The sequence below is a fragment of the Monopterus albus genome, unplaced genomic scaffold, assembly GCF_001952655.1.
Source record: "Monopterus albus unplaced genomic scaffold, M_albus_1.0 scaffold19.1, whole genome shotgun sequence".
Lineage (NCBI taxonomy): Eukaryota > Metazoa > Chordata > Actinopteri > Synbranchiformes > Synbranchidae > Monopterus > Monopterus albus.
In genome coordinates, this window is record NW_018127899.1 from 787,326 (window position 1) to 803,773 (window position 16,448).

The 16,448-nt window shown below is 38.5% G+C and overlaps 1 protein-coding gene across 1 annotated transcript; it reads right to left on the reverse strand.

Moving 5' to 3' along the window:
- Positions 1–3,540: 3,540 nt before the first annotated feature.
- Positions 3,541–10,791, reverse strand: rerglb (RERG/RAS-like b). The gene is made up of 5 exons (XM_020593613.1): positions 10,683–10,791; positions 8,384–8,440; positions 7,254–7,327; positions 6,124–6,272; positions 3,541–5,406 (listed from the first exon to the last, which is right to left on the reverse strand). Exons 1-5 carry the CDS (start codon positions 10,732–10,734, stop codon positions 5,121–5,123), a joined length of 618 nt encoding a protein of 205 aa, XP_020449269.1. The 5' UTR covers positions 10,735–10,791; the 3' UTR covers positions 3,541–5,120.
- Positions 10,792–16,448: the final 5,657 nt, after the last annotated feature.

Here is a 16,448-nt window from a genome sequence, read left to right on the forward strand (position 1 = left end):
GACATAAAAAATAGTACTAGAATTGACGAGTTTAAACATAAATATAAAGGTATGTGTCAATCAAGATATATGCAAGAACAGGCTCAATGATTAATTAGATGGAACATTGTGGGTGTGGTGTATATTTTGTAACCATTCCTTAGTATATTACTTGTGTGATGTAAGAATGTTAACACTGTTAAAATCTATTTTTAGTATAATATGTGTGTGGGTAGAAGTGAATCATTTACTGCTTGCAAACCAATGATGGTAAGATGATGTCATGGGGTAGGACTGGATAAGTCTGACTTCTTCCTACTCCATTCAAGCATGTACTAGGTATAAGCACATTGATATTGGATTAGCATTTGTTGGATATGTGTAAAATTATGTGTGTTGACATATCAACTGTCTTTACATGCCTGAAAGAATAAATAAATTAAATTAAATTAAATTAAAATTTAATAAAGGCAATGCAGACTGTGTTTGATATCATTACTGACCATCTGCTGCATCCTTAAGGAATGTCATGGTTTTATTTGTGGAGTTTTGTTCCCTTTTAACTTTATAAAGATGTTGCAAAGACACACTGATCTTGGGGTTAATGTGACTTAACTCTGTGGGTTTTCCTTCTAACTGGCTGTGGAAAGTCTGTGGCAGTAGAATAATGTCTGACTTATTCCCTGTTAATACAGGCCGTGGCAGAGCTAAATGTTTTTGATGGGGTGACCAGGCTGGAGCACAAACTCAGAAATGGCTGGCACATTGAAATGCATATAAAAATTAAATTAAACCCCTAGTTTTGTGGCATGGGTATTGCAGGTGGTCCCTGACCATGCATTCAGTGATGTAGTTCCATTGTGGGAATCTTAAAAAAAAAAACATTTCCATGTAATGTTCATTATACATGGTATAGTAACATACCCAACACATCTGTACACTGTATGTCAAAACTAGTGCACATCCTGACAATGTAAAGCCTCCTGGATGCTCTGGTTCAGCAACAGGAGAGCCTCACTGTGACACCAAGTTTTCATCAGATTTATTTGCTGGGTTTTGGAAGAAGCATTGCTGCAAGAAGATACTGACATTTGATAAAACCCAGTCAGTATTCAGTGCTCACACAGCAGAGCCCAGACAACTCATATAACATATGAAAAGGATTACATAGGAATCCTTCCACAATACATACATTATAACATCTGCCTTGAATTCAGTCAATGTTTAATAAAATAAAACCAGATGATCCAGATGTTTCTAATCAAAACTGTTTGACTTTCAGATAATGACACAAAATTAAACAGAACTAAGCTCTGAATACATTGTTTTTTAGAGGATGCCTCTCATATACACACTGTCTGCACTGACCACAGAGGAGGATTTTTTTTTTAAAGCCACTATTCACTATCAACTTCATTATATTATAGAAGGAAAATATGTCAGTAACTATAATCCCACCTGTATCCTTTTTAATTAATTTGAATTGGAAACAAAGTATTATCTTTCTACCCAGAAATACTATGTCCACGTTTTAAGGAAAATGTGCTTTTCAGTCTAAACAACATTAACTACTGTTTATTTTTGCAGTCGTGATTGCTGCCACAGAGATGGATTGTGAGAGCTGAGTGAAGTTCCTTTTGCAACGTAGATCCATTTGGGTTCAAGTCTTTGGAAGTCACCCAATCCCCTGTCAGTCTGACTAAGCTGCTGAGTTTTAGATTGGAGTAAGGATGTGCTCACCAGCTGTGAGATTAAAGAGGAACTGATCAATGGTCTTTCTGATTGGCTCATGCTGTGTCCCAGCAGCATCCAATCCCCTTGGTTCAGATGGTTGTCCTCAGACAAGCCTAAACCAATTCTATCTCCACACAGGGGCCAAATAAGATCACTGACCTGAAGCTACAAGGCCACGGTTCTGTCTATATTTGTCTGCACTCCTCATTTCTCTGTAAAAATTGAAGAGAAGAGTGTTAAGAGATGCATTCATATGAAGTGTATTTTTCACCAGCACAGATTTACACTTTCTTCGTATTTACTAAACGTGTATTTTCCTGACATCTTTGTTATTGGGTGTTAATGCCAGTGGTGTTTGCTGCTCCCTCCAGTGATTACCTTGCTCAAATTCAGTGAGTGGTGATGTCTCTTTCTTCAGATTTCTTGTTCAGCCTCTGTAGGTGGAGCTCATCTTTTTCTGTTCAGCTACAGTGGTTACACAGTTTTTTCCCCTGTCTATTCAGAGCAAACTGCTGTTGCTGATGCTGGAAATGTAAAATGCATGACTTCCTGTGAGGCAAAGGTAATTTTTTTTACAAGAGCAAATGTCAAAAGTCTTTTGTGAACTGAGGAGAAATGCCTTTAGCTGAAAATGTCAGGAATAATTTGAAATTTAAAAAATAATCTGTACAAATTTCTGCAAGACGGTGCAAGCTGCAGATAAAAGGATGCTTCTATGTGGTCAACCTCAGGGTGAATAATATTTGAAATAGTGTGTTTGCATATTTTCAGTGATTTCTAACAACTGAAACTGAAAAGATTCCTGCAGAGAGTCAGCTTTCATTCATCACCTGTGCTGCAATGATGACGATGATGAATATGAAGAGGCTTCCTGTCTGCGTTTCACCAGATGGATGTGGGAAACAGGCAGAGGAAATAATTTTATCAAAAACATTAACCGGTTCATCTTGCACACCGGACGTGTCTGTGTGGCTAATTTGTGTTGCACCATGCATGTTCTGTCTGAACCATACACTATACTGTTCAGACAGTATCTAAAATATGTTGGAAGCTTTAAAAGGAGACATACAGATATGAAACGACTTGACCAGACTTTCAATATAGCAAAAAAAAAAAACAAAAAAAAAACAAAAAAAAACAAAAAAGAAATAATATACTTTCTCTCCAGGAAGACAACTCTGTGTAACGGCATGGAGAAACGCATCAAATGTAAATGCCTCCATACAGCTCATGAGGGTCACTGAACAGTTGAACATGCTGTGAATATATGTCATATCCTTCAAAGACACCAGTATTCAACCCAACTAAACACCATAAGAATTCTTATGTTAGCTTTCTTCTAATTTGTCACTCACCAGTATCTCAGACTTACTTTCAGGCCTAGATTTCACATTTTCATTGTCATCTATCCCAGTCATTTGAATTGATTGTGTAATTGCACAGGGCCCAAGAGCTAAACATCATTAAACAGAAGAGAGAAGTAATGATGTGCTGACATCATTAGGAGCTCTGGTAAACTGTGCTGCCATCTAGTGGGGGCACTGGAAACATTTTTCTTTTGGAAGCCAGCATTAAGTAAGATAATGCTGCACTTCTCACATCTCCTTCAGACCTGTTATTTTTAGCATTTACACACAGGAAACTCCTTTTTATGAAGGCTTTAGAGAAATGTCTCCTCTCATGGTTGTCTAATTAAAGCTAAGCTCAAAGCAAAACAACAGCCCCTTTGAAGAACTTAGACGACCTACTGAGTAATGTTTGACTTTAATTTCCTCTGGAACAGCCAATGTTTTTACAGTATTTACAAAAGGAACATTTATCTACAAAACACTGCACATGTAAATTTATTTTTCACAATGTGTGGAACATTCTATGCAACATCATGGTGACCCAACTCGATTTAAGAACAATAGCGAATGAGTTCACGCCCTTAACTGGTGTGTGTCCATGTTTTTTAAAGTTTTATCAAGTTTTATAAAGCTTAAAAGTCTTAAGTTCACATTCAAGGTATTTTCTAATCCCTCTGATGCTGTGAAAATAAATACAATTATGAATATACATAATATATACACAGTCATGTCAGATAAAATTGCTTCATCCATTATTGTACTGATAAAACTAAATGATAGTCATCACATATCAGCGAGTACTGGGAGAAAGACAAACTAGCAACAGTGACAGTTTTTCATTCCACATGCTGCAGTGCTGGTCAACAGAGAGTGAAACACTGTGAGCACACTGGTGTTCAACTGTTGGTTTAGTACACTAGCTGTGGTCATACATTTCACCGTCCCTCAGACCTGCATTCCTCCTTGTTATGATTTTGTTTCAAGCTGAACTGGGGAACTGTCTAAAGAGAGAAGTTGATTACAGCCAGTTCTCATTTTAGATGAAAAACATGGCATTAAACCAGCCAGACATTTTGCTTGGAAAGCAGCTGCAAGTTCCTTTTTTAATTGCATCTGTATGAAAGTCTGCTTAAAAGCAAAAGTTGGCACTTGGTGTTTGGTTACTTTTAGACTTGTTTACCTCATCTTTGTTCAGGTATTAATCTTCTGGTATAAATTTTTAATAGTTTTAGGCCTAATATGTGCAGGACATGCTGAAGATAAACACTGTTTAAGACCCTACACACCTACACATCATTACTGGTACATGTAGTTAAATAACCTCAAATTATTCCCAGCATTACTCCTGCCAACTTCAACCCTTGCTCTAATTAGGCTAATACATTATGTGCAGGACCTTGAAATAAATGTAATTTAACTCCCAAAACAAAACAAAGAAAGAAAAAAAAAACTACTATGAATGTGATTCTAATTGACACCGAAAAACAGTACTGGCAGTGGTGGAGGGAAAAGGTAGTTGTTCCAGTACTGAAAAGTCTGAGTGGTACCCTAGTCCCATGGATCCTGATCTTTTCAGCTTGACCCCTTAGAACCCCAGAGAAATGTCTGAATAAAAGCATAACCTGTGTAGGAAAACTTATTTATGGTCTCCAGTCCTGTTAATCATCTATGGTCCCAGGTGGGAAAATACTGCAACAATCTGCTTCGTTTTCATCACCACTACCTGATTAGACCTTTCTAAATAACTCAGCTCAAAGCAGACAAACCTTTGCAAGGCTAAACCAGAGCAACAAAAAGTAAACTTGCTAAAGACTTGTATAAGGTTAATATTTGCCTGTAAATTTTGTGGATGTAGACCCACAGATGCCTTACAATCCTTCCCACCCTCCATCCACGTTGCCCACAGTATGAACACGGTTAGTGCTTAGACCACTGTGGATTTGTTCAACAGAAGTCACAGTATGTAACCTTTCAGCCAGTTCCTTTAACATGGGTCTACACACACACACACACACACGCACACACACACAATCCTGGTCCCTCCAACTGCTGAAACCATCACACCGACTTTCTCCTCTTGCCAAACACATTGTTGATGAGTTTGGCCATAGACTTGGAGCCACTATAGCGTCGTCGGTCAGCTCGGTACTTCAAATGCTCCATCACCTGTCGGATGAGCTGGGTAAAGAGGTTGGCAATGTCCTGGTAGCTCTCGGCTGCCGAGACCTCCTGGAAGTGACAGTGGTTCTCCTGCGCCAGGCAACGACCCTCGTCCTCACAGACCTGCCGGGCATGGCACAGGTCCTGCTTGTTACCCACCAGACACACAGGAACTGGAGTCTCCCTGAGACAGACATGTCAGTGTGGACAGGTTAGATGAGGAGCCAGTTAAAGAATCAGTTGTTACAGTATATAGTGTCATTTTACTCTTGCATAGTGTGTTACAGTAAACAATTTTCTTCCCTCCTTAACAAGATGTTCTGGCATATGACAGCAGCTTCATGGCTATGGTTGAGCTGTTTTTCAGAAGACCAAACTTACAATATGCCTGCAGGTTTGCAGTGAATCCTTCATTTATCATGAATCATTCATCAGTTTACAGGGCCAGACCCAGCATTCCTCAGATTCAAAACTGCATGAGGGTCCCTGTTCAGCTTCAACGAAAGTAGGTCAACTGTGATTGTTTCATTTTCCTGTAGTGTTTATAACATATTCAGTTACAGCCCTAGTACTTGTCATGTAATTTGAGATGCAAGGATTTTATTTACTTTTAATGGAATATGACTAATTAATAAGGTCAGAAAAAATACTTTGCTTATTTTAATGCATTACTGACACAGTGGAGTCTTTTTAAGCCAAATCATATTATAGTAGCCCAGTGTGGAACCAAGTGCCCAAGAAAATACTTGCAAATACTATTTAGTACAAGGTGCAGTTTGTGGAAACTGAAGGAATGGTACAGCAGATGTTGCAGTCAACAAACTCTGCATTTTAAGACCCCTGCTTGCTTCTGTTCAGTGCCTCATTCACTTCATAAAACAATCACTGTGTTGCTTTTGACCCTTTGCAGCTGTCCATGCGAGCCTCGCGAATCTGCTGCAGGATGTTCTTGGCGTTAATGAAGGAAGCGCGATCGCTGATGTTGTACACCACCACGAAGCCATCAGCCCAATCCACCGGCTCCTCGAGTATACACCTGGCCTCTGAGCTCTGCAAAGAACAAATGCTTTTATTTTGAAATTGCATTGCCAGATTAAATTCAGGGTCACCATATACAGTATGCCATCTGATGTTTTTACATTTTACCACACAGACATGTGTGAAGTATGTGTCCCTTACATTAGTTCAAATGGGGATCAACCAGTAACCTTTTGATAGCAATCATAGTAACTTAACAGTCACATAGGAAAATATGTCAGTCTAACAATATGGAAAAAATACAAGGGCTCAACCTAACGACAAGAAACAAAGGACACTAAAAGGCTAAACTAAACAGTTGGGTCAGGGAGATGAGTAAGGAACAAAAAGTCAAACTGGAGAAACTAACAAAAGAGCTGGTAACGGGCCAGAACCCAAACACAAAGGAACAAACATGAAACCAGGTCAAAACTTACAGAGTATGTGAAGAAGCAGGGTGTGGCAAACACAGAATGAATCAGCAAGAAGATCAAGGAAAGGAGGAGTATGTATGGGTTAGAGAACAGAGGATAATGAGCAACAGGTGAAAGCAATGAGTGGTGATTATGCACTGGGGTAAAGCTGGGGCAGGTGAGGTGATACAAGACAGGAAATCTAACCAAAATAAAAGCATTAAACAGGAAGCAAGCCCATAAAACAGTTTACATTGGCAATGATTTTTATCCTGAGGGAAATTAATGTTGGTTGAGGTCTAACCTCACTGATGACAATTATCACACAAATGCTTGAATGTAAAATTTGCGTGTATTTTTATGAAACATTATTGACACTGATATTGACATATTCATTCATTTAATTCATAGTCTCCCATGCATTTTGAGCAAGTGAGGAAACAGTCTGAGTAGCTTTCCAGCCTATTTGATGAAATATAGACAGAAACCAAAAAACTCAAAACAGGATCATTTAGTGTTTTACTACAACTCTGCTTTTCTTAAGTTTTTAAAAAATATATTTGGATGGATTAGCCATGGGTATGGCCAAGCTATGTCGTACCTGAGAGCAGGGGTCAAAGACTTCCAGATTCAGCTGCCGGCCATCGATAGACAGCCTTTTATGGTACAGGGAATCTGTAAAACAATATGAAATGGTCAAAAAGTATGATTACATTTATAAAATATTGATTGATCATATTACTCTATGTAGCCCTGGAGTGATAAACAAGGGATTAAAACAATTTAATTTCTGATACAAAAGGAATTAAGCTCTTTTAGTAATGTAATAAAACTGAAAATAATTGAAGTAACTAAAGGAGGATGTAAATAGATAAAGAGTCAGCGTAGTTAATAATCCAGTTCATAAATAATAATGTAATTTTGTGGTTAACTAATATAAAAAGAGCATGCAAACTGCACCTTTAGTTGAGAAATCTCATGTCATATCATGCTGTGATTGGAAGAGAGAGCTGGGGGTGTCAGGTGGGGAGCAGACAGAGAGAGAGACAGAAGAGAAAAGAAAACCACAAAGCATGCAACAGAGGTAAAAACACAGCTAGGAGGAAGTGTAGTCTGGAGGTCAAAGGATGTGAGAAGAGACTGTTGCTGCACGCAGATTAAGATGCTGTCATACACATTTGCTTTTATGTTCCATAATCTTAAAGCTGCATTAACTAGGATTTTGATAAATTAAGTAAAATATCATCTAGAAGTTTTTTCCCTGCACCCCCCGCCCCATAAGTTCTGTAGCTGGCTAACATGCATATGTGGGTATCATTAGCAAGTTAACGTTAGCTTTTCAGTTTTGTACCTCTGTACTGAATTATTCTGGCTGAAATTTGGAGTCATTCCAACTGACTGCAGTGTTAGTGTTTTGTTGTCCAGTTAGCAGAAACCAACGTGTTTTCCTGGATTAGAAAATTAAGTAATTTTGCTCATTTTTGCTCGGTTTTGGTCCAGTTTATTTTTTGACATAACATAGCAGTCCATGTGGCATTTTAGTGAGAAGCTGTTAAAATTTATGCCAGCAACACAACTAGAAAAGTGAGAAGTCGTTCCTCTTGTTTCGACAACATCAGTGGTGCCTCAATATAAATATTCAATAATAATAGTTATATTATGAAGTTGTTCTCCAGTGCCAAAACCAAACATCCATCAAAGCACAATTTCATCAAATCTGGAAACACTTACTGGTGTTTGAGGCATATTCACCAATGAAGCGCCTGGTCAGGAACCGCACAAGGACAGCTGAAATGAAAAACAACAAAATGAATCATGGTATCATTCCACTCTCCCCCTCACAGGTGGCAGTGGTGGGGGGGAAATTACACTTTTAACTACAGCAGCCTCTGTGGAGGGGTGAAACTGTAGCTTCACATAAAAGAGGCTGTGTGGCTTTGCTGGAAGGTCTTTGTACATATTTGGCAAGCTAAATGATTTTATTTCCCCCTCTGCTTTGCCTCCAGACTGAGAGCTACACATAAAACTGACTGTCTGGACCAGTTTTGGTCCCAGAGAATATCAGTTTCGATTAAGGCTGAACTTTCAAATGCTGAACACTAAAGGGGCTGTGCTGTTGTGGTCATGGGCCTCTGAAGGGGATATTCAGGGGTTATACTTAGGAATCCACATAGATATGGCACAGCAAGTTACCCATGCATGCACTCTGGAACATGCAAAGGGAGACAAAAAAGCAACTCCTTTGTGGCCTTCTTCACACTAACATTGCTAAATTCAAAGAGAAAAACAAGACATTTACCGTAGAAGCATGAACTGAAAGCAACAAACAGAACAGCAAAGAGCGAAACTTGTATTATATGGACACACACGTGCACATACAGCTTCTGGAGGCTGCAGCATCTCCACAGTAACAGTTCTGCTCCCTGCCAGGCTGCGAGAATGGCAACGTCCCATTGTTTTATGAAGCTCTTACACAGTGCAGAGTCAGTCAGTCTTAACCACCACCAGAGAGAGTGAACACAGATGTAAGTGACAAGACCCCAAGCAGCAGCAATGGCCCTGTAACTCCCCTCTGTGCCCTGGCAGCATTTTCACCACAGTTTAAAAAAATGACCTGGCCTCGCAGATATATGGTCAAATAAACTAATGAAAGTCTCAGAAACTAAGTTGGTGGAAGCTTTGGAAGTTGTTCAGACTTAAATACAAATGCTGTCCATTTTATTTATGTAAACAAAGAACCTTCCAACCTTTAAATCAGCTCTATAACAACTAAACTCAAATTTAACATTGGCAGGGATTCACTAGAGGAAGAAATAATCCAATCTCAATCAATGAATGGAGCTAATAAACCATACAGCAAACCAAAGCCCAGAGAAAACAAGGGTTTTTGTTTGTTTCTATTAAAAAAATGCAACTTAACCAGTTGTTAGCCGAGCTCACCTTCACAGTTTGTAAGAAAAGTGTCTTCCACTTGGCAAGACCTTGATCTGTGGTTAAAAAAGTGAATTTAGGTGAACCTTTTTGCACCTGTGCACCTCTTTTTTTGTGAAACTATTGTTTTTAAGGTCAAGAATTAACTTTAATGCTTAGTTGCCAGTTAGCTGCTGTAGACAGCGAAGATGGCTTTAGCAAAATGTTCAACTTTGTCCCCAAACAACCAGTTACTTTGAAAACTTTGCAAGCTACCAATTATTTCACACTGGGAGAAATTGAGTTTGGCTAACTTCTTAGAAAAAGTATTTCAAACTATAGAAAGAAAATATCAAACCAACTGTGCACATGTGATACAAACTACAATACTAAAAAATCAAATGCCAGCAAAAATGCCAGTGGGTGAGTTTATTACCTGCTGTAAACATCTGGACTTTGTATTATCCGAATATAACTTAAAAAAATTACTTGCACCTTTACAGACCATTTGACTGACTTGAACACTGGTCTAAAAAAAACAGGCCTGGCTTCCCTTTCAGTTTTGTATCATCTGACTTGTACAGTCTTAACAACTACAACAGTCATCACTGGCACCTTTTCCAACACTGTGAACAGCTTGAACACTGGTCTAAATAATGGGCCTGTCCTTTTACTTGTCAGAGCCTAATCTCTTCTTTATATGACACATGAGCAGTCTCTCAAAGCTGTTTATGAAATGGTACAAAATTGTTTGCAGTTTCAGTAGTTAACTACACAAAAATGCCCAAAAAGTTAAGGTCTAGGTTTAGGTTTCAAGCTATCATCTACCAACAATGACACATTTTACATTTTAAATATTTAAATCTCAGCTGTCCTTTGAGAGAATGATAGAAGAAATAGAAATGTTTGTGATATAAGTATGAATAAAATATGGATAAAAACTGTTATAAAGAGCGATTTGCCAAAAACTCTGTCAGGGTTGGGATGGGGGAAGTTATATAATATTTTTGTTAAATACTATAGACAAAACTATTCATCAGATAATATTTTAAAAGTCTGCAGATGAATCAGCAGTGAAAATGGATGTTAGTTGCAGCCCTAGATCTCACCAGCCACTCACCTGATTTCCCAGCCCCCTGGCTTCCCAGCAGAGCCAGTTTGATGTCGTTCATGCCTGGACTCTGTCAGGTCCTCAGCTGGCTCCCTAGCTCTGTGTTATGTCTGGTATCTGGGTTAGTGTCGGCACACTAAAAATGTGCCTTACAGTCCAGGCTGAATGGAAGTGCAGGACTGCCCCTCTCTCTTCATCTTCAAAGGGCTGTTTCACTTTTTAAAGCCAGAAGAGAGGAGGGAAAACAGGTCCCCCCCTCTTCTCTCTTACTCTCTCTCACACCACTCTTGTCTCTCTCTCTGCTGGAGCCAGAGTAACTCACTCTACCCTCTTTTCCTTCTCAGTCCATCTGTTTTCTTTCTCTCTTTCTTGAGCCTATATGTCTCTCTTCCCCCCCTCCTACACAGAGGTCACTTAAAGGTCATGACTGACTAAACCAATTGTGTTGTTTCAGCGCTAACACCGTAAGTGTCCATCAGCCATCTATGGATTCCATAGTGTATTGTTAGGGAAGCAAATTTCTGAAAGGAAAAGGGAAAAATATTTGGACTGACAAATATTTTAAAAAATCTCAGTCAGTATAAATGACAAGAACCTAAGTCAGATTAATGCAAATACATTTTGAGCATAATGCAGAGCCCTCTGTGACAGGCTTTTTGCTAATCCTGCGTTTTATGAGTCTCCTATTTTCCAGCTAATTTACAGAAAACTTTCCTCATAATTTCCTAAAATATTTTGGTGGTGGTACCTAGCTATAAATTACAAGGATATTTCCAAATCATCATCCCTCTTTTATATCGTCAGTGGTGGCTTCACTTATTAGGTGAGAATCAAAACTAAGGAATTTCCAGTGCAACTGAGAACTTCATGCATCATTCAATTGATCCAGTATGCAGCACAAACATCATAATTACTACACTCACTAGAGGTCGTCAAACTGTAATAATGTAACTGTTGTTCATATAGAGTCATTTTTAACCTAACTAAATGAAAGACTAAATTAATATCAGTAAGTCAGAATAATGACATTTTTGCTTCTTTAAAATATGGATTTTATTTAGTTAAGATCAAGTAAACTGCATCTTCATTTCCTCAGTTGGACTGATTGTTGACCAAATAAGATAAGATCTGGCAACTCAGCTCAATGCTAATAATGTTCTTCAATGAAAGTCATTGTATTGGAATTGGTTGATGTATTTTCACAAAAGGAAAACAGTGATATGATGGGGAAAAAATGTCGTTGACTTGATTATGTACTTCATGGGCTGTATAGTCACAGCACACCAGACTGAAGCAATATAAAGTCCAGGTTTTAAAAACAAAACTATGAGAAGCCCAGCAATAAAAACACTGATTAGAGCATGTTTTTTACTCCTGACATCAAAATGAATCGATTCAGTCAGGCTCCACACAAAATGTGGCACCTACAGCCGACATTTCATTAGCCAACACTAATATTAAGCGCATTTGTTGAGCACCCTGATCCACTCGCGTCCTTGTTTGGGGCATTTTAGGCCCACTTCCAAACAGCTTCATTTGATCTTGTGTTTGTTTGCATGTAAAGTTAGTGAAAGAACATTTTATTTCACTCTCTGCTTTAGCAAAGTTTTTCATGACTTGGCTGCACTTTCTCTGTTGGTAACAGCATTTCACAAAGATAATTAGTCTACAATACTGGTTTGAGCCTTTAATTATGAGTTGTTTTAGTGGATTTATATAGTTCCTTTAAAGCGGTTGGATTGAAAACCTAAAAATTCAAGACTGCCATGGCGTGAGCATTTTAAATGTTGAATTTGTAAACAGTGATTGAAAATAAATTTGATTCTTGCATTCCACTTGTTTAAAGCATTAAGAATCCTGTCAGTCAGTTTTAGAGTGAAAAGTGTTTCTAAATTAGAGTTGGGAACATTCTTCTTGTGGAGTTGGACCAAATGAAAAAAATGAAAACCACACCACTGTATGTGCTTCTAAAGCCATTCATAATGCATGAGCTTTTGAAATGTTTACCAGATTATCCTTGTGATGTTTAGATGACATATGCCCTGGAAAGTCAGCTTGCATGAGACAAAATAATTCATACCAGACTTTAAGTTTTGGCAAATTCATATGATGACAGAAATCACCAATATGTCACTAAAATTCTTTGGCTAACTTTTCAGAACAAAGGGACCGTGAGAAAAAGAAATGTTAATATTGAATATTAAGAAAATATGCTTGCTCCAATCACACCTAATCTCAAGCCATTAAAGTTAGGAATCTAAATGGGCTTCAGTGCTGAAACACTTGATGAGCTCAGTCTGTTGGATCAGAAAAACAGACCCTCAGTCAATGCAAAAAAGAAATAACTTTTCAATGGATTTCCCTACTGTAATCAGGAAGAAACAAACTCCTGTGATTTACTTCCAGTGTGAGCACACAGTGGAAGACCCAGCCATGTACAGAAGCTTTTACTCAGGCAGAGAAGGAAAGATATTTCTCCTGAGCTGATATCAACACGTGGCTGTAAAGAGGCTTTCACATGGGACAGTGTCATGTGCCCACACAACTACACACACCAGGAAACACACTCTCTCTCTCTATCTCTCTCTCTCTCTCTCTCTCTCTCTCACACACACACACACACACACACACACACACACATAAAACTTCAACAAATCAACATCAAAAGGCACCACAGCACATCAGCACCATCATTATACAAGGTCTGTGCACCAGGAATCTGTCTGGAAGGTTTCTGTTCATTCGCTGAAATGAGATTATCTGCATGGGAAAGGATTTCCAGATGGCTTTTAGCCAAAAAGGTGACGCCATTTCAAAATTAAATGCTTATGAAATTAAGCAGGTAGCCTAATATTTTTTCAGATGGCCTAGAAAACAGAATCATTAGCAGATGTATTTACATATGGCTCAAATGATTCTTGTTTAGCTTAACTTAGCTTAGTGACTAAGTGATATCATTTCATCTACTACAAAACTGCTTAGTAAGCCGAATAAAATACTAATAATGAACTCACAAGGTAAACTGAAGCTAAATTGATGAATTGCCTGCATTAATTTTCAGATGGATGATCACAGAAGAGACTGTCAGTCAAATCTTTATACTGATTTACTTTACAGTTGTGAATTCAGAAGGAGATGCCAGATTGCTTTATACTGCTAGTTACATGGTGGTGTTCTTCTAGCAAAATCTATTGAAGCATTCAGGGTTTCCAGCTGCTGAGGACACTAGAAGAAGTGAACACATAGGGAAAGCCAAACAGTAAAAACTTTTTTCTTGTTACAGGAAATGATGAGATTTATGGAAAACCTGGTCTTTACTTTGAGATGCTTTCATTGAAAAAAAAACACTGCTGGTTGGAGATGGAAACTATAAATCACTTTGACAGACACTTAGTTTTGTTCCAGGAAATTTGAGTTCATGTGACTTTGTGTTTAAGATTTCACCTTTCATTTCAGATTCTGACCATCCTCTACTATTCTGGTGCAGTTGTAGTCATTCATTCAGAACATCTTGAACATGTTATTGTACTGAACCTGAGGGTAGGAGGCACAAGCTGGGTTGATGAAGTGCAGATGCAGCAGCTGTCCAACCCTCATTCTTGTGTTTGGCCCCCACTGGTCCCTCTTCATCTTCTTCTCCCCTCAAGTTTGATTCCCAAATGTGGGCATCAGAGGAGATGTTTCCAAATAATGAACTGAAATGGCTGATGATGTGCCTGTGGCCTTCAAGCTTATTTTATTTTTTTAAATTTATTTATTTAGTGTATGTGTGTGCTATATCCCAGAGCATTTACCCATAGATACCTTCAAAAAGACAGAGGTAGAAGGCGTGGTTGTCCAAAATGTGTTGACTGTTTCAGGGTTTCCAGCAGCTGTGGATGATTTGAAGCAATGAATACATGGAAAAATCACAGCTTATTTATCAGGAAAGCCAAACAGTGAAAAGCTTTGATCTTGCTACAGGAAATGATGAGATTTAAGAAAAAAATCTGGTTTTAACTTTGAGGTTCCTTCCCTGAAACAACACCACTGGTTTGAGATTGAAGCCATAAATCACTTTGACAGAAGTCTCACTTGGTTTTGTAAAAGGAAATTGGAATTAATTTGACTGTGGTGTTCAAAATTCTTACTTTAGCCTGTGACTATCCTCTACTGTACCTGGCCTTTTGGTTCAGTTGTAGTCATTCATTCCTCTCAGAAATTCACACAAGCATCTTGAATGTGTTATTGAGCTGAACCTGAGTGATGCAGGCTGGACTGATGATGTGCAGAAGCAGCTGTCCAACCCTGTGACTTCTTATGACAGACTTTATTCTCATTCTTGTATTTGGCCCCCACTGGTCCCGTGTTCTTGTTCTCCTCCTTCTAAATTTGGAGGAGATATATTAATATGTTTCCATACCCGAGATGTTGAAATTATAAAGGGAATTGACTGATGGTACGTCTGTCTTTGACACAAGAACAATCTCAAGTTAAATATGAAAAACTGATTTCCAGCATTATGCTCTCTATGTGTTATATGCCAGAGATACAGTGAAATGTCTTTACAGTGCCAGTGTCCGTAGTCATACCAAGATCAGCTTTGCTCATGAAGTGTCTAGCTGGTACATGTTTTCCAGGATGGTGTAATATACAGCTCCGTTCACAACACTGTCCAAAGAAAACATCATGCACACACCCCACTCCCAGACATGTTAATGCAAGAAAATAACATTTTGATACAATAACTTATCAAGATTGTAACTGACAAAATGAGTGTGAATGACCCTAAGTAACACTGAGAGCAGCAGAAAATCTTAGTGTGTAGCTCTTTGGAGGAAGTACACATCTCAAACAACTGTTCCAAAATGCTGACGCTCCTGTGAGATGAATGAAAAATATCAGGTGACTAATCGTGGCTAATGCATGCTCTTTAGCTTGGTCTAAACATCAGAAGTAGGTCTAATCTCAGAGAAGATGTTCTCCTCTGCAGTTGGATGAACTTTGGGTCTTTTCGTCCTTTTGTGCACATTACTGATTTGCCCAACTTCAGACAGAGTGAGGAGCTGGCCCCGGGGCTTTTGATGTTCTTAAATGAAACATCTGCACATTACAACACAGAGGAGAGGCAAAAGTGAAAACAGATGTTTACTGAACTCAGTAATGTGGGTTTAAAAGACACAAGTAGGAAATAAACCTCCCTTTCATAACATCTCATGTTCAGTTTCCCTCATTTTTACTTAACATTAGACACATGGCTGCTGCTTGTCCTACAAGGCTCCCTCTTATCCTTGTCTGTATTTATTCATTCAGTGGACAATTTTTAGATACTAGTCAATATAAACACAGATCAAAGGCACCATGTAGTATTTATGACCAGACCAGAGTGGATTTTATCAGTGGTTGCAACAGATTCTGTCCATTTGAAAGGATTTTATTGGGTCCATGGGGTAAAAGCACGCATGCTGCAGCCTTTAGAGCGTTTTGACAAAAGTGTATGAAAGTGAGAGCTTCTGAGCTCAAATGGTATGAAATTATACCCCTGATTTCTTGATGGGTACTGGAGCATTTCCCAGGCAGTCTGGGCCGTGGGTAAGGAGCGGGGTTACAGTTTCTCTTTAAATAATCTTTAATCAGCGTAACACAGCAACACAATGCACAGCCAGCTTCACTCTCTTGGGGTTCACAGCAGACTTTCCACTCTACTGTCACGAATAAGCAACCTAAACGTTACGCATATAGATAAGTAAAAGTGCAATAAATGACAATGAAATATTTATTTTAATAAAACTCTTA